At 31.8% G+C, this 20,057-nt stretch overlaps 1 protein-coding gene across 20 annotated transcripts in view; it reads left to right on the forward strand.

Moving 5' to 3' along the window:
• The window catches only part of LOC145293296 (homeodomain-interacting protein kinase 2-like), a 288,357-nt gene that overhangs the window by 138,165 nt on the left and 130,135 nt on the right, over positions 1-20,057 (forward strand). For all 20 annotated transcript variants that reach the window (XR_013869708.1, XR_013869707.1, XM_080139909.1 and 17 more), the window contains exons 3-4: positions 7,489-7,612; positions 15,069-15,191. Coding sequence is in view for 18 of the 20 variants with exons in the window: in XM_080139909.1 (XP_079996035.1) it covers positions 7,489-7,612; positions 15,069-15,191 (247 nt within the window). In the remaining 2 variants the exon portion in view is untranslated. The remainder of the gene's footprint in view (positions 1-7,488; positions 7,613-15,068; positions 15,192-20,057) is intronic.

The following is a 20,057-nucleotide window of genomic DNA, read 5'->3' on the forward strand; positions in this document are numbered from 1 at the left end:
ATAGGCTTTATGCCTTGTCTAGACCAATTTCAATTGTGAAAAAAAAAATAAAATAAAGTAGGTAATTTTTTTTTTTTTTTTTTTTTTTTTTTTAAATTCTATTGTTGCAATATATTTATAAAAATTATATGAATCTTCTCTGAGATTAATCTGTCATATTTTTCTGATTCTCCTTTTAATTTCATCCCAATTTCTGTATCTTCTATTTGTGACAAAATTAAAAAAAAAAAAAAAAAAAAATACCTTTTCACAATTGTTTTTTGTCATGTAGCCTTCATGAACATCTGCTGCTGCTACTGGGGTCAGCTTAAGAGGGTTTGGTGAAGTAGTTACTGTCAAAAGAAAAGAACCCTGTAACTCTCCCTCCCACGAGAACACCTTAACCGTTCCCCCACCTGAAACCACTCGGTGATTGAATTCCAACATATCTTTCCTACTTGAAAGGACTAGTCCATTTCACCTGTATGCAAATGAGCAGCAGGTGTCAGATTAAACCATGTTGTTGTGGGGACTGAAACTAATACTTTGAGGGGCGGCAGCCTGAATTCTGGGGAGAGCTTTTTGCTCATAAGATTTCAATAGTTATCAATTCTCTCCATCACACTTTGTAGGCTTGTACTAGCAGGAAAACTCAACATTGCCTGGGATTGAATGAGGATTCTTTTGTTTTCATCTCATAATTTCCCAATTGTTGATCCCCCAACAAAGGAGGGATTGGATCTAGTAATTCACTTCTATTTGTTTGTTTGCACTTTTTTTCAATTACTACGCTTTGGATTTTTAAAAAATTTTGCACAAACATTAGTCATGATGAAAGTAAATTTTTGTCATTACGGATTTTCTGGCACAACTAGGGGGCATCATAAAGGTAAAATTGCCCCAAAATCGTTTGGCTGTTCATTTGGTTTTGTTTTTTTTACTTTTCTCAATATCCATGCCTTGGATTTAAAAAAAAAAAAATCTGCACAAATATTAGTCATGGTGAAAGTAAATTTTTGCCAGAATGAATTTTTCGGGATAACTGGTTGCATCCCCTATGAGGTATTATAGGGGTAGAATTACCCCCAAATCGCTGATCTGTTTATTTATTTGCACTTTTCTCAATAACCACTTGAATTTTTAAAAAATTTTGCACAAACATTAGTCATGGTGAAAGTAAATTTTTCAGCATGCTCAGCTTGTTTTAATAGTAAATTTTTCTCTTACATTTTTTACATTTTGTTATATTCAGTTTTGGAGGCAAAACCGAACGAATGTACTTAGCATTGTAACATTTGGGTTCATCTATCACTCGGGTCCAAAATGGAATTTACAAACATAATTAAATCTAAATACATGATAAAAGAATCTGCAAAAATAGACAAAACAAATCTCCAGGTGAATGTATATAGAACATACATATATAGAAAAGTATATAGAACATACATATATAGAAAAGTATATAGAACATACATATATAGAAAAGTATATAGAACATACATATATAGAAAAGTATATAGAACATACATATATAGAAAAGTATATAGAACATACATATATAGAAAAGTATATAGAACATACATATGCAGAAAAGTATATAGAACATACATATGCAGAAAAGTATATAGAACATACATATGCAGAAAAGTATATAGAACATACATATATAGAAAAGTATATAGAACATACATATATAGAAAAGTATATAGAACATACATATGCAGAAAGATATATAGAACATACATATGCAGAAAGATATATAGAACATACATATGCAGAAAAGTATATAGAACATACATATGCAGAAAGATATATTATTTACAAAAAAGACTGGATTTGACGTTACATAACCCGAAAAGGGTTGTACGGAATAAACAAAAAACTCTCCAATGTTTGTAAAAAATGTTATGCTTCAAATTGTTAATATCTTCGATTAATTATTCTTATTTATTTTATTGATTTCTGCTTCAGGAGGTTAGACAAAAAAAACTTCAGTGTTGGTTTGATGAAAATGTTTCTGTGGAATTAAATGGATTTGAACATGGCATCCTCAGGTTTTCTGTTTGTATCGTTAACCACAGTCACCCTCTTAACAAGTTATACATGATGTAAAAATATGTGTGGACAACTGGATACATTTTCATCTCATACTCGGGGCACATTTTATTGAAACCATGGATGGGATCTTGACAAGTACTAGGTCAGAATGAACCTGAGAGTAACAGCAACTAAGGGGTCATTCCCCACTACTATAAACTCCCAAAATAGGGCTTCACCACGGGATGTTGTTCAAAGTCATATGCAGAATCTGTTTTATTTGTGAGATAAAGTGTTATATTCTGGTAACAATATTTCTTTTTTGCATTACGAATGTGTTGAGATGCAGTCGGTCCTACTTAATTAACCCTGCTCTTAACCTAAAAACCAAGCGTTTGTATTGTATTTTTATTGTTTTTACCTTAACCTTGAAAATATTCCCTTTATACAATCAAAGAAACAAGATATGCGAGAAACTGATTTTCATTCAATTTGAGGCATCTTTTAATATAATGGCTTCTTTACTTTTTTTTCTTTTTAAGTTAAAATTGAGTTTTGATATTAAAATTCTTTAACTCATAATCCAAAAATTTAAATTTCTAATATACGAATTATGTAGAACTTTTTTTTTCTTTTTCTTTTTTTTAAACCATAAACTTTTTTCATTTCTTTCTTTTTTTAATTTGTTTAAAAAATAATAAAGACGTATTTCAAATTCAAATCATATGGTATTACTGGACGAATGCTTAATATAATCAGATCCTTCTTGGACAAGAGAAAAATGCAGGTTGTGTTCGAACAGCATGATATAAATGCGAGTGTGCCTCTGGGGTCGATCTTTGGACCATCATTAGTCCTTATATTCCTGAACAATCTTCCTGATACAATTGTCTTTGGGATGAGTATATTTGCTGATGACACCACCTATAACAGACATGAAGAGAAAATGAATGTGTACATATCTAAGGCAATGGTTGAAACATTAAAGAATGACCTTCAGTCCATAGTGGAATGAGGACGTAATTGGATCATAAAATTTAATGTTGCTAAGAGTAAGCTTCTTTCCTTTAACAATTACAAGAAACATTCTTTACCACTGGTTGACATGACTAATAATACGCTACTCGAGAACTCTTCATTCTAACTCCTTGGCTTAACATTCATAGACAATATTAGTGGAAACAAATACATTGAAGACATTGCCAAGGCTGCTGCATAGAAGTTTGGCTCTCTCTACCATGCTCGAAAATTATTTGTACCTGAGAGTATTGCATATCTCTACAAAGGCACCATTTACCCATGTATGGCATATCGTTGCCACATCTGGGTAAGTGCATTTACCATTAGTCTCGTTTTTAGACGCGATAAAAAAAAAATCTCCAACCTAATAGGACCCTTACTATCAACCAAACTCCAACCCCTGTCCTAATGTTGCATCCCTATGCATGTTTTACATTTATTTTAATGGAATGTGTTCTGATGAACTTGTAGCACTTGTGCCCCCTTCATTTTAATATCACTAACCCAACAAGCAGCAAAATCCCACCACTTCACTCTAGAGATCCGTAAATGCTACACTAATAGTTTCTTCTCTCAAACTGCTAGACTTTGGAATTTCCTCCCCTAACTGTACTAATATGCAGAACTTTTATGTGAACAGGCATCTCTCTGCTCAACTCCCTACATATCCCTGTAGATATGGCCCCAAATAGTAGCCTCTTATGTCCGTGTAGCAATATACTTTGTTTGTGTTGAATTAAAGCAAAAAAAAAAGCATTTATTTGAAACCCTTCTTTTATATTTGACTAGCATGGATACTCGGCATTGCCAATGTCCACATGAAGTTCTATTTGGACACATCTGCTATACTAAGGATGTTGAGCACTTTTTCATTATTACATGTCAACTTCGTGGGCAACGTCAATACCTCCACAATAATTTCAAAAATAAAGATACAGTGAGTAATCCTACCTAAAAACAGAAAAAAAACAAAAAATATAAACCAAGTTTGTGACAACTTCGTCACCAGATATTTTGGCAGAAGGGAAACGAAGAAAAAAAGCTATTCTCAGGAAATTTACCACTTTTTGATGACTATATACCAATTTAAGCGAATTTCACAAATGCTGCCTCAGTTCTAGACTGAAGCTGCATTAAAGAAATTCTTTTTACAGTTTGTTGCAACGAAAATAACCTAAAAATAATTCAGTTTTAAAAATAACAAAGAATTTGTTTTAACCGAAATGTTTTTATGTTGTAAACATGATTCGTTATGACTTCTTGTGTTATTAAAACAAAAAAAAGTTTCTAGCAGTTACGATGTGAAACAAAATGTGATTGACGTAACATTTGAAATAAGAAAAATGCTTTGTTTTTATTTAATTAACCGCTGATGAATAAAAAAAATAATAAAAACTCCAAATAAATAATCCAAAGTTTAAAAATCGTTTAAGCCTGTTTAAATGCAAAAGAAAACAAAACTGTTGAAAATGTAAATGAAAGCAAGTTTTGTTGTTTTTTTGTTTTCATTACAGACTCGTAATTGGATTGGAATTTTTGTTTCTTTTTGAATAAAAATTTAACCCTCTGATAAAATAACATGACCAAATTACAAAACTGCAAAAAAAAAAAAATGATCAATAGTATATGTAAGCGAATCACAAAACTAATTCTTGAGACAACTTCCTAGACCACAGCACTGATTGCGAAATTACTTTGGAAATTTTTTTATTTAAACAAATTCAAAAAACGATGCTTGGCGAATGTGCAACTCTTGAAATCGTTTAGAAAGAGACGATTTTAACTGACCCCCACCTAATTTAAAACTCTATTTCTATACTATGGCTATTTTTCTCCAATTTTTACATATTATGCATCCGAGGACTTGTTATCTCAGATGGTACCAGTTTCGACCCAGTCAGTTGCGAACGGCGAAAGTTTTTAGTAGACATACAAACATACACATATCTTTGCTTTATATAATAGGAGATGGTAATTAATTTCTGCCTGTTAATGAAATTGAGAACAATGTTATGCTTTTCATGAAAAAAAAAAAAATTATAACTGTTTCACCAATATTGGTTGTGTCTTTGGAAATGGTTATCATCACAAATTCAATCTCATTGAGATCATTTTATTGATTTGTTAGAAATATTCTTTTCAAAAAGAAAATTCTCTGAATTCTCATCCTTTCAAACAAAAGAAAATGGAAGATGAGTTTTGACTTTTTTCTAGTTTTTTTTTTTTTTTTTTTTGTTAATCATAAAATGCATTGCATAACAATAGATTTTTAAATATTTCTCAAGTTCTTACCTAAATATGGTCTTAACCAGTTTTTGCATTTTAGTATTGATTCTATCAGCTTTCTTCAAAACAATTTATAGAATTTCTAAATAAGAAAACATCAAATAGATAAATTTAATAAGTTTTTGTCTTTTTAGTGTGATCATTATAAAACTAACGTCTCTTTGCCATGAAAAATATCAATGTGTCGTCTAAAATGTCGGCAATGTAGATATTGATGCATCTGCCAGTAAGTACTCTGCATTAAGATGCATATCAATCAAATAGAATATGAGAACGTATATTCATGTAGCAATGAAGTTTACCCTTTGGTGCCTCAAATGCAAATGCTTAAAATCGATTTGATGCATAAAGCTCGACGCATGCACCTTCCTGAATTAATAAAAATAAAAAATAAAAACATTTTAAGCCAATCAGATGAACTACTCTGAATTTATCATATTTTCTGTTTTGATCGACTCTGAAAATAAGATTTTTCGTTCAATAAAGAGTTAGGGCCAAGATCTATAACACATCTACTTTATGCCAACTTCCCTTGCCCTTGTGTTGGTCTTGGGGAAGCTAAATAATACATTTCTAAACTCACACGCAGTCATACGCATATGCACGCGGACACTAATGCACACACATACACAACACATTAATTCCTTCACATTGTCATTTGCTTACAGAAAACAAATGTATAAACGTATTCATTTTAATATTCCTTAACATTTTTCATTGAACTTTTGACAATGAAAACAAATGAACATTTACTCTTAATAAATTTTAATCGCGTGTAAATTTTGTAATTTGGGGTGAGGGGGTTTGAATTGCGATCTTTCAGGTGCGTGGATAATTCACAACCTTTAAATTATCAACTCTGACTTCCTTGATATCTCGGTTAATAAATTCTGCAAGGATTCAAAATGTTAACAAATGTTTTGTTTTTCAATCTATGTAAACTTCACCTTATAAAATATTTAAAATATATAAAATATCACTTTCGTAATCATTTTTTTTTTTTTTTTTTTTTTTGGTTTGCATTTCTCACGTTCTCTCACATTATCTAGAAACTGTTTTCCTTGAAAATGTCTCCCTAAAATTGGCTCTCCCCAAAACAAAATCTTTGCCACAAAATTGGAACCCTAAAATGGGTCATTATTACATCATCATCATCATCATCATTTACCACATCATCATCATCATCATCATCAGTTAAATGTCTGTTTTATATGCTAGCATGTGTTGCATTATTTATATTAGCGATAAAACATCAAACTTGTTGAGTGAAACGTTTACAAACATTTGAAAAAGCAAGAATTTTTTTGTTAAATATCACAAGTATGGAGAATAAACAATATATAGTAGTTACGTATTAACAACTTATACATCAGATATGAAGATAGATAATATATAAGCCCAACTTTAGGTCATGAGGGAATTTTAAATATCACAACGTAAATAATTAAACCCAGGATTTCAAATGATGATTAAGGGCTTGACAACCTGGGTGTGCCGGGTTCAAGTCTTGTCTGTTTCACGGAAACGCTTTCATCAGACTCACATCTGACTTTGTGTCTAATCTGCTGGAGGGGAGGTAAATGAAATAACTTGTAAAAATATGAACTTATGATCTATGCTTTAATTAACAGATTTGAGGTTTTGTTACTTCCTTTTTAATATAAATGAACAAAGGATAAAAATATCCGCTCAGAATGTTTTCCTATCCAGTATAAGAATTTTCAGAAAGAAACCAATACTGATCCGATTCCATAAGCTTAAACAGTATCCATTATGCTAGGACTGAGGCTAGGACAACAGCGTATTCTTTTCATTGTTTTGATTCTTGGGTGTTTATCTGTCAATATCTTACATGCTTTTATATAGAGTTATGTGGTTCTCGGTTGATTGTCTATGTTGGGTATATACTCGAGAATAAAAACCATGAAAAGAATATTCTGTTGTCATAGTCCTACTAATCACACACACCCTAAAAAAAATTAAAAAGAAAATAGAAATTCTGAAATGAAAATGAATCTAAGGAAGATGTGAAAAAAAATCCCAAGAGTATATAGAACCAACACGTTTGTGTTCTTGTTATCAAACCTTTTTTTATTTTTATTTATTTATTTTTTTTTGTATTTGTTGAGTCTGAAAACTAAAACTTATTTTTTCCCTCTTTTCCAGGGCACCTGAAATTCTTCTGGGTCTTCCTTTTTGTGAAGCCATAGATATGTGGTCGCTAGGCTGTGTGATTGCTGAATTGTTTTTGGGCTGGCCACTCTATCCAGGTTCATCAGAATATGACCAGGTAGGATCTTTTTTCCAGAAGAGGATGTTCATTCATGCCTCCAAAATTTTTAAAAAGTCTCTTTCAAAGGTGTTTCGTCCTATTTTCTGTTTTGTTTCAATCAAGTTGCCTGCAAAGCAGCATTGTAAAGTCCAAGTCGCATTTTTTAATCTCCAAAGAACGAACATTGGAAGAATTTGAAATAAAAGTCCATGTAAATTTTTGGAGTGATGGCTTTCAACTTTTAATTTATCTTTTCTATAAACTTAAAATCTTTCTTAGTTTTTTCTTAAAAATATTCTTTAAAGCAATGAAAGGAATGTCACTTTTTAAAATTTCTTTACAATTGTGGAGGAACATTTGTCTGCATTCATTGTACAAGCGATAATGGTTTGCTTGTTGTCTTCATCCAAACTCCTTGACACCTATCTGAGGTCTTAGTCGGTGCTGCAACAAAAGAATTTTCCCTTAAAATAAAATTACAACTCCAATTTAAAACAAGTAACAAAGTTTTTTTTTTTGTTTGTTTGTTTTTTAGGAGAGGGGGGGGGGTCAATGATGTCCATTTTCTTCAACTGAACAACAAATTTGTAAATGCAAATTCTTAGCCTGATTTAAATCAAGTCACAAACCCAACCAAACAGATCATCTGTTTCTGAAGGCAACTGATAACTGACTGCCCCTTGCACATCTTCTAAAACAGGCACGTCAAGCTCAAAGTCTCCTCAGGGCCATAGGCGTTGATTTGTATTGTCATGGGGGCCACAAAGGTTTAACAGGATAAATAGAATTTTTTTGCTTGTGTGTGTGTTTTTTTTTTTTTTTTTTTTTTTTTTTTTTTTTTTTTTTCAATTTCAAAACAAATTCAAATAATTGTGTACATGCAGTTCAATAAAACAAGTTAACAAAAATTTTAACGATCTTCATTTATTTCAATACAATAGCAAAAAATGCATTATATGTAAATTAAAATTTGATATCCATCAACAATTCAAAGGCTTTCACTGTTTTGCACTAAGGCTTCATTATTTTTTTTATTTTTTTTTTTTTTTTTTTTTTTTTTTTTTTTTTTGACAATTTCTGTGTGGGATGACAAATATTGATCAGTCAGTTTTGTTTTTTGATATATTTTGATTTCATGAAAAAAAAAAAAATAACTGTTCACACAAATGTGTGGAACCAAACATGATCTTTGCAGTAAGCTAGGAAGGTATGAAAAGAAATCAGGTATTCCGATCTCTAATAATTATAGATTTTTGCCACATCAGAAACACCACTTGAGATAATCAGCTACCAATCAATGGAGAAAAAAACTGAATGACTCCGGGGGGACCCATATCTAGATAGCCATTATTTTTAACAAACCGTGAGTGGATCATGGCTACAGCAAAGAACAATTACTTTATTCCAAGTTGATATTCAATTATTCTCGGTGGTGAACTCCAAATCAAACATGTTCAATTTCTTGTGTGGTTCGTCTTCTCTTGGTGAAATCTCTCATTCGCAGCAAGCTTGTTATTAGCAAATCTCTAAACATGTTGCAGTTTGTGCTGGAATGGAAGAATTCTCCTTCCAAATAAAATTACAACTTTTATTTATGTTTTTTCTTTATCTTTAGGCAACAATGATTCCAGTTTTCCTCTTTTAATCAACAGATTTGCAAATGAGAATTTTTAGCTTGATCGATTCAAAACACTAGTCCAACAAAACATAATTCATTAACTGAGAGTCCAGGACTTATCTCTTTCTGAGAGCTACACAAACCTCAATTGACTGAGATGCTCAGAGGACTAACTGGCTGTGAAACGCTTGATCAATCCACTCTCTGCTCCTCTACTGGGGAATATATAAATATATATTACTAAAACAACACCAGAAAGACACCCAGATATCTACTTGAAAAGGCCAGTTTGCTGCAAATCGATGAGCATAAAAGACCTAATACCTAGGGATTTTGTATTTGAGTGACCATTTTTTTTTTTTTTTTAAACTTCAAATAGATCATAACTAAAGCAGAGAATCTTGTATTTGTTAACTCATTAGTTTTTTCAATCGAACCAATCAAGTTCTATGTGATCAACCCACAAACAAGGAATATTTCCGATACCTTGTGTGATGTCTATTCTCTTGGATATATATCTTTCCCTGGAGCAAGCCTGTTATTTGCAAACATGCAACTCGTTAGACGTGTCGCTTAATGCATGTTAATAACGATAATGACGATTAAATTAAAATATAAAGAATGACAAGTTTTTCTTGTTTTGTTTTTGACTGGTTGAGTCAACAACTGCTGATTAGACACATTTTTAAAGTAATAACGCGTATATGAATGTAAACCTATTATAATACACTACGACAATTTTATGTCGGTTTGTATGTTATCACCTTTCACCCGTTTTTTTAACTAGATAAGATCGCAAAAGATACAATGCAAAAAAGTCTTTCTATTTATCTGATGTCACCGTTGTATTTGATGTGAAATTCTAACTAAAATACATTTCCTTGGACCAAAGTGTAGTATCTGTTCTATGCAAAGAGGATACAATAATATCTTGGCGTCCACATATCCGTAGAATGGTAACATATCACAAACTTCTGCAAGGGTTTTGCAGACATATCACCATTACCAAATATATTATAAAACAACATTAATCAAAGTATTTAGATAAGTTTGTTTTCGGTTGAATAAAGATCATACAATTATATAGTAGGGCCTTCATTCACGCCGGATGTCCATAAAATGGAAATATTTTTAAGCACAGCAACATTGTACAACAGATGAAGAATACAAATGTGGATTTCCATGGATCCTGCTCGTAAAAATAGTAGGTGCAAGTGCATATTTACCCAGACAAACAACTTCCTGCTTTGAAAGTGGCCCGCACAATGTATGTAGCCTATGCTAAAGACAAAAATAAACATTTTTTGGCAATATCACGTACCGGATCCATGTTTATGAAGTTTAATGAATTATTTTTGGATAAATGCACAATTTTTTCCCATTGCATTTAATTTAATTATATCTGAAGAATTCATGTTTTTGGATAAGTTTAAGCAAACATTCACTTTCTTTTCCATTTACTTAATTTATTAAAAAATTACTTTCCATATTATTTTTGTAAATAATTATATCTAATTTATTTTATTATATTTATTTAAAAAATTTTGTAAATAAGCATATTTCAATGAAAATAATCATTTTTTGGATATTTTTTTCTTTTTTTTTTATTGTTACAAAGGAGTGATCACTGATCTAGGCCCAGAGGCCACTTGAGGATAAGGGTTAATGAGTGTACAGTAGTCGATGGGGCAGTAATTTAGTAATCGTTAGTAGTGGAAATTTGGTAAATTGGATTACTTAAGAGAATGGCTCCTCAGGAATTTGTTTACGTTGGACTTGAAGAGATCATATTGTAGTCATTTGGAAAGCAAGAAAACAGAAGAGAGTTCCATAGGTGTGCAATTCTAAGAAAGGAGCTTTGTTCATGGAATCTACGTTTAGGTTTAGGCACAAATAAAGAGTGGGGGAAATTATTGATAGTAGTTTCTGCTAGATGAGTATTTTTCGTGAAAGTTTGAAGAAGGACCATAGATTGGAGCTCAGACAAGCGCTTGCCATGAAAATAACGATAAAGCAAAAACAAGCTCGCAACATCTCTTCTGTGAAAAAGAGATTGCAGGGAAGAGAAAAGGGTATCCCTCACTAGGCTACAAAGTCTATTTTGAACTCTGTCAAGGCAGGATAAGGTCTTCTAGCAGTTCCTGTCCAGATGTGGCAACAATACTCCATCCTTGGACTTACCTGGCTCTTACAGGTAAAGAATTGCATCAGCAGTGAGATATCTACTGGAGCGGTAGAAGGATCCCACCATTTTTTCAATGACCTTGGCAACGGATTTGATGTGCATATTTATATTTTCTTGGAGTTTTCAAAATTAGGCTACACCATTTAGTGTGGGTTACTTTCAAAGCAGCTGTTTGTCTGGGTAAATATGAATTTGTACCAAATAGTACTAAACAGATACCAGGAACAAAAGGAAATTGTTTCACATAGTATTTAATCCGAATCATTCTTTTCAAAAGTATACATGCATGGCTATGTTTTGTTTTGTTGTTTTTTTTTGTTTTGTTTTTTTCTAATCTTAATCTTTTAGAATAGAAGAAGAATAAATAAAGACTCGTTTTAAATAATCCATAGAATTTCTGTCCACTTTGTTGATCTGCTCATTATTCGAAACGGGAGAACCAAAATCGCCGACAGCTAAAGACAATTTTCTAATCAGCAACTTGATAGATTTTTACATAATTAAGATTTTTCAAACATATTCTTTTTTTTTTTGAGCTTTTAATAATTTAGGAAAGTGCTGAGAAATTGTTTTTCTTTTATAATTATTTTTTGTACATTCTTTATTTGTTGCTCTCCTCTTTTGAAAACCTCATTATTTTTAACAATCCATTACTTGATTCAATTTAGAATAAGCCATTGTTATAAGCATTGTTCTTTTCACATAATGATTGATTAATATATCTGCTCATCTAAAGATGCCCTATTATTTATAGGGTTAAAATAAATTCATGAGATTTGGTTAGCTAATTTTTTTTTTCTTTTAACTTTTATTCTTGCTCTGCTATGCCTTGAACTCTCCTACTTCAGATTTCCTACAGAAATTACTCTATCCTTTAAGGACTACATGCAGTATATGGGATAAACTCTGAAACTAATTAACTGATTATGATGAATTTTGATTCACAGCTGCTATATGTAAGGGTGGGGTAATATTGGATATATTTAGTTTTATGCAAACGATAGATGGAAGCCTTTCGTAAAACTTCAAATACTTTTTGATTTTTTGTGAAATTTTAACAATATTCGACATTATAATATTAAATAATACTAAAATTTCAGTTTCATTGGAGTGATGATGGGCAGGATAATATGAAAACAACCTATATTTCCGATTTGCATGAATTCTAATCTAAACTTATGACAAACAGTAATTAAGATTATTTTGGTTTCAAATTAAGAGCATTTAAGTTTAACTTTAAACAGTTTTCTCAAATCAAAATCATTTAATGGGTTTTGATCAAAGTTGGAATATGAATTCTAAATGCAAGGTTTTGTAGCATATGTATCTCGATTCAAAGCTTTGTAAGGCCGACATAAAAGTGCTGCAGAACTGTTGTTTGATTGGTCACGTCCAGGTTTGCATGAGTCACACATTTTTGTCGTGTCCATTTTCATTTTAAACCTGGCAGACTAATTCCCCACCTTCCCTTGGTTTTATCCCATTGTGACCACAGTTCAGGGGCAGGGGGGGGGGAGGCGATCCCCAGTCTACTTGACATGGACCTTCCATCTGGTGTCCCTGCTTATCTTACCTGGTACTACCAGATCAGGCTGTCTGAAGATATTGGCTTCCTAACCTAAAATTTATCAAAAAGTGATGTTATTTTTTCCCTTTACCTTTGTAAAACTCAATCATGTTCTGCAAATAAAAAAAAAAAGAAGCAATAATTTCCTCTACAAAACAACCAAACCAAATATCATGAATAAGTATTTGGAGACATAAAAAACTTGAAGCATAAATACCTTTTTCCACTATTACTGGATTTAGTATTAAATAACCTGAAAAGGGTTGATCCGCCATAAAACAAAACAACCTGCTTATCCTCACTCCTACAATGTTCTTTCATCTTTCGATTGTGGGATGACTGTTTTGATATTAGTTTAATAAAAACCTTTACATTAATTAGTAATGGCATTAACAGGTTCCTTTTTCTCTTATATTTAAGGAGCTATGTTCAAAGCTATCCACAAGATCACAATAGAATAATCTATTCTGATTTAGCTTAGAAAAGCAGAGCTTGCTTATTGCTGTACAACAGCTGTCCATGTCTTGTATAATAACTTTTAACTAAGTTTCCGTATTGTGTGACTTGGCTAAATATAGATTTATATAATGTTAGTTTTAGCAAAATTGACCACCAGTCATAAATATAAATAGAATTTTGCGTTAAACTTTTCAGTAAGCCATTCATATTAAAACTTGAGTCATTTGTCCTTGGCCAGCTTTTTGATTTTGTACACTTAAATCTGACTGTTTGGTTTAACATTACCTCATGGTCATAATTTCCGATTGATTTTTTTTTTAATATATAAAAAGGATTCACTAATCTAGGAAATGAGTCTTTCCATAACTACAACCACTCAATCACTTAAAGTCTCTTTAGTGTCAAATGTCAATGAGATGATATATGTCTACAGATATTTGACTTTGTTTTGAATAATAAACGAAAGTCTTTCAGGAAAAGAGTTCTGTTGCAATCGAGTTAATCTTTATCTTCTAAAAATGATCGATGGATCCGTTTCTGTTTTCTTTTTCCTACTTTTCATAAAATGCAACATTAATAATTGAAAAAAAAAATTTAATTAAGCAAATGAGCAATTCATTTTTATAACAATGGAAGTACATTTCTATTGGGAAGAAATGTGATAAAATTAATTTTAAATTGGTGTAGAAAATTAAATTTAAATTATGTGTATATGCATGTATGTATGTATGTATGCCTGTGTGTGTGTGTATAACAGGTGTCTGAAAATGGACCATTTATTTTGAAATATAAATTAACTATCAAAATTGATGATTACATTGGGTCAGCATTTTGTATTTTTTCTTTTAAACATATTTTATTAAATGTCAGACAATTTATGTTTGCATAATATTGCTTTCTGTTCTTAGTTCTTTATTAGTTTATGGCTTTTAAACTGAAATTGCTTGATATATCTGCCATACTCATTTTGAGTTCTAGTACTTTCAGATCAATTTGGATTCATGTTCAAGCGTTAAAAAAAAGTATTATGTATTTATCAGTAGTTTTTGGTAGGAATCCTATAATGGTTATAGTGTTAATGAGGTATTATAAACATTTCAATGTTATTATTAAAGTCAGTTTTGTTGATGTTTTGTTTTTTTGTCTTGTTATGCAAGGCTTCTAATATATGTAGTTTTAGTTTGTTAATTGTGTGTTCTGATGTTTTCTACAAGGAGATTTCAGAAGTAAAACCCCAAAACTAATAAGGAACTAAGAACAGATCAAAGCAAAATTATGCAGACATAAATTGTTCATAATATTTAATGAAATATGTATTACATACACTAGCAGGGTTACCCGGCATTGTCAAAGATAATGTAACTGGAAGATAGAAGAAAATAAAGATATAGATACAAAAAACTTCCCTGTATTAGATGTGTGTGTGTGTGTATAAGTATTATGGAAACACTTTAATAAAAGAAAAGAACATTTAAAGTTTATTTGAATCATTGTATTTAGCATAGAAATTATGAAAAAGCTTAATAATGCAAATTTTAAAAAAAATGAAATGTTAACAATTATTAATATTGCTTTTCATTATGGAAAAATTTCTTTGTAAAGTGGAATTAAGAATTGTTATCCAAGATTTTTTTTTTTCCCCCAGATTCGTTATATTTCCCAAACCCAAGGCATGCCAGCAGAACATATGCTTAGTTCTGCAACGAAGACTGCACGCTTTTTTATACGTGAAAATACAGACAGCAATTATCCTTTTTGGCGATTAAAAGTAAGTATTCTTACACACCTTTTCTTTTTTTTTTTTTTTCCTGCCTTTTGTTGTCTAAGGTTTGTGATTCATGGCTGAATGGACATCCATTTTGTGACCCTTTTAAATCAATTTGAAGGAAGGGAATTATAAACCTATCTAGTTTGTGCTAATGTTTTTATTTGAATTGTTAATGAGAATATTTACTCCTGTAATTTAAAAAAAGGCTGAGACTTTATTCTATCTTAAAAACCTTGTTGTTTTAATATTGAATTGATATAAAAACAAAAATGATCTCCAAATTGAAATAAAATGTTTGGATGTCTCTATTTGACACCAGGGGAGATCGACTATCACCAACATCCATTGTTATAACATAACTTCAACAATGACGTAAAAAAACAAAACAAATGTCTATAACTCCTCGGGGGAAGGTCAAAGTCAACCGAAATATTCGATTTATATTGTTTTCATTTATTTTTTTTTTTTAAATATATGTAAGTTAATTGTTAATTTGTAAACATCAATATTTTATTGTTAGATATGGAATCCATTTTCTGATGCTTAATCAACAAACATAGAATCTTTTGAAAATAAAATCTTCAATTGTTGTTTTAATCTTTATAATATAATTTCGCTTTACATATATTGAATACAATAATGACAATAATAAATGTCATAATTTAATATGAAAATGTACAAAACATCAACACTTTAAAGGGAGCTGGGATTAACCTGTAAGGTACTTTTCCAACCAACTACCTCGATTATTAATTGAACAAAAAAAATGTTTCAAATGGAACATGAAATAAAAATTAAAAGTCTAAATACTGGTGTCACCTGAGGGCTATACAGCCTCACTATTCACACGGTGGCCTGTACCCCGTGTTTTCATTGTCAATTTAATTAATTCAAATGGACACATGAGGCTTTTTTTTAAGTGGATGGTTTATTAACTTTAGATCACAGTAACAATACAGTTAAAGAGAGAGATATACATTAGAAAGTTGCTCACTGTATAAGAGAGATTCATTAGAAATATATAGAAATCAATTTGGCCACCATTTTATGCTAGACTTGTATTGTTTGTCTGTATGACCTTCATTTGCATTTTTATGACCAATGTTCTTTTTTTGACTGCTCACTCAGTTGGTAAAAAATAAAAAAAAGCAGGATCCTTCCCCCTCCTCCTTTTTTCAGAAATGATGTCAAACTTTTCCACTTATCCATGGGGCTGGGTGGAATCATCTCTTGACCCCTGATCAATCATCCCAACCTCCAACCGTTCTATGGCTCATTTCCTTCACCCAAACGAGGTATACCACTATCTGCTGGTCACTGAGGTGTGACCGACAGACATGTTATAGTAAATGTCTTAAAGCAGGTCTGGGAAGATATGAAGATGACCGTCATTACGGTCTATAAGAAGAAAAGCATACCTGAGACGCTGGATGTGCTGCGTGGCTCCTTCTCTCAGGAAATGTCTTGACTTCTTCACCCTTGGTGGCGTTCTGACTGGAATTTTCTTTCTTCATCTTCCGGGGACTGTTTCATTGTTTCAATGAGGGCGTTTATGAAGGCATTTATGGCAGACACAAGAAAAACGACACTTGACACAATTGTAATATATATGGAACATAACTATTTTATTTTACATTAGATACAATATATTACAAAAAACTTTTACAATTTAAAACTGGACAATAGGCTTTTCAAAGCTAACTAACCTAACTAGTTTTGAGGGAGGGGGGTGCTCTCTCCCCCCCCCCTTTACGGAGAGACAGAATATGTGTCTTCAAACAAGAGAGAGCTCTAGGAAAGGGAATTATTGGAAGGTGTTTCTTTGTATTTCTACGCACATGGCCAAATAACCACCCGGCCATGCTGTTAGAAACAGTGATACTAAAAAATAGTGCCACAGAGGGCTTTCATTATATAACAATTAAGAGAAAAAAATGCGACATATTACATTGTGCTGTGCTGTAAATAGAAAAAATACATAATTATTTAATGTACCTACATCTGTATTTACTTAGAGGATGTTTAAAAGAAAAGGTATGTAGTCACTCCCCCCCCCCTAAAAATTAACCATAACCGTCATCTCAGTTGCATCATGTGTAATTGTATTTATTGGTCCCCCAACAAAGGAGAAATTGAACCCAGTAATTCACTCCCATTTGTTTGCACTTTTCTCAATAACCACGCCTTGGATTTTTTAAAAAATTTGCACACACATTAGTCATGGTGAAAGCAAATTTTTTCCACAACGGATTTTCCGGGATAACTCTGATTGCCCCTCTAGACTTATTTACTTATGAAGGGAGACCTCGCATGCTCGGCTTGTTTAAAAAAAAAAAAAAAAAAAAAAAAAAAAAAAATTTCATAACATTTTGTTTCTATCTCCTCGCAATCAAATAAATCATATTACTATTTAATTTTCAATCTCTGTATTTCTATCAGTCTCTCAGTTTCTATCTTGAAAAATAAACCTGATGTTGCTGCTCCTGCTTATTCATTTCATCTTTACAAATCTAAATTAATCTCCCTCTCTTCTTTCTAACCATCTCATTTTATTTATTTTTTTTTTTTTGCAAGAGCAGATGTTTTTCTCCTTGGTTGAAGAAATCTCATGCATGGCTGTTAAAGGGAGTCAACAGCTAAGCCCTCTCTTTAAACCTATTACATTGCCAGAAGTGTACTTTTCTTGGCCTTCTCTCCTTGTTTTTTCAAGTCTCTACCCTCATTTTAAGAGCTCTGGCCACTGATGTGAGATTAATTACTATGAATGACAAATTAATCTGTATTCATTTTAAGACTCTTAAATTCAAGAGAAATGAGTGGAATTTAATCTCTTTCAATCAGATGACTATTCATGCAATTTGCCTTGGGTTTAATGTGTATTTTCTGTTTTCCATTTATGAATTTATTTCCATTGTGTTTTAGCATGTTATGAGTGCCAAAATGTAGAAAGAATTGCAAGCAAATGTTTTTTTTTATCCTTTTAAAAAACAATACCTTTTATGGACATTGCAATAGCAGTGTTAAAAATTGTGCTTATATTGTTTTTATAAAAATAAAAACAAAGGGCTTGAAATCTCCTGACATGGTCTTGTTTTGTCTTCATTAAAACTGTCTGAAATGAAAGTATGAGTTTTTTTTTTTTGTTTTTTTTATTCTGGTGATGCATTATTTGCAGATGAAAAAGGAGTTTCTACATCATATTTCATTAGCATTGTTTTAGATTAAGTCTTTAAAAACTCAGTAGGAACAACAGAAATTACTGGAGTACAAGCAAGAGTTATGAGATAGAATCACCAGTACGTCAATGCAACAAAATAAAAAAACAAAAACTTTTGCCTGTTTATATTATGTTTGACCATGAGAATGCCATCTGTGCTTATCTGACAAAGTGGCTCATCTGCATGGATTAGTCGACTGTTCCAACTAGTTGCAGAGTTAACTCATCTGATGAAAACAGTTCGGTTAGCTTGTAACTTAGTTGGGTTGTTTGTTTGTTTTCTTTTGGGGGGAGGGCATAGTAACTTTTGGTTATCACAGTTAAATTTTATGCATCCCACTGAGATTGCGTAAAGAGGATTTATCATTCACTGGTTCTTGTGTACTTAAGCACAGAGGCGTAGAGGTAACCCTGTTGGTGTTATTCATTTATATAATTTCTTATACTGTTACACTTATTTTTATTGCAGCAAGATGTCGTTTTTTATTATACCTAATATTGATATAGGAAAACAATTTTTGATTTTACTGCTTTAACTGTAAAATATGTGTTTCAATTGCAAAATCAGATCTGTTCAGTCTAGGTTATTTTTGAGAATGCCTTGTTCTCTGTTGGTGTAAGGTATGGTTCTTGTCAGTTCGAGGAGATCCTCTGATTTTATGACTTCTTTGATTTATATCTTCTTACACTTTTAGAAGAGATTAGGTTTTTGTTGTATATATATTATATACGGCATAATCGCCTTGACACACCGGTTCTCGCCAGATCACTGAAGTTAAGCAAGGTTCAGCCTGGTTAATACCAGATGGGTGACCATTTGGGAATTTTAGGCGCTGTATTTGCTCTCCGCTTATCTCAGCATTTGTTTCCAGTCGTCTTGTAAATACACTTCAGTTGCCACTGGTATTTAACAAGTCGACTCAGATGTGTGGTTGGAGATTGTGCACCTCCTGTCACAAAAATTTAACACACAGCCACCTCTTCGTGGCTATCCATAGTCTGTTAAAGACTGAAGGAGCCTTGACTTGATGTTTTTGTTGATTGCCTGGGGCACCCCTACCAGAAAATGCCAATGAGGCTGCCCAGGCAATTTTTGTTCAACTTGAGTGCTCTTCCACTCCTACTTTCTGAGCTTGTGTCACATCTTCTGGCCATGGAAGCTAGATAAACAAAACTGAATATAAATCGCATTTTCTTTTGCTCTATTATAAAATGGTGTTCAATCTATTTCAGTAATGTTTTCTTTATAAAAATAAATGTTGATGGTTTTTTTTATTACTTTGTTCTCCTGCTTTTATCGCTTTATTAAATCAGAATGTTTTTTATATGCAACTAGCAGGGAGTACCCATCATTGCCCGGGTGGAGGATATTGTCACAAGGATGAAGCGATGTCAAGAATGGCTTTTATGTGGTTAAAATAAAAATAAAAAACACAAATTTAAGCTAAATTAATTGTAACTGTTTAAACAAACTATACCTCATTTGATTCGCCTCTTATTCTTCTATTAGTGAAATAGCAAAGAAATGTACACACAGAATAAACTTTACTTTATGATAAAAAAATACATTAAAAAATAGTTGTTACTTTATACAAACTAGAACAATAGAATAGGGAGAAGTCAGCCAAATCTTTGTCTGAGTGAAGTCC

The sequence above is a fragment of the Euprymna scolopes genome, chromosome 14 (assembly GCF_053919585.1).
Source record: "Euprymna scolopes isolate OS-2025 chromosome 14, ASM5391958v1, whole genome shotgun sequence".
NCBI lineage: Eukaryota > Metazoa > Mollusca > Cephalopoda > Sepiida > Sepiolidae > Euprymna > Euprymna scolopes.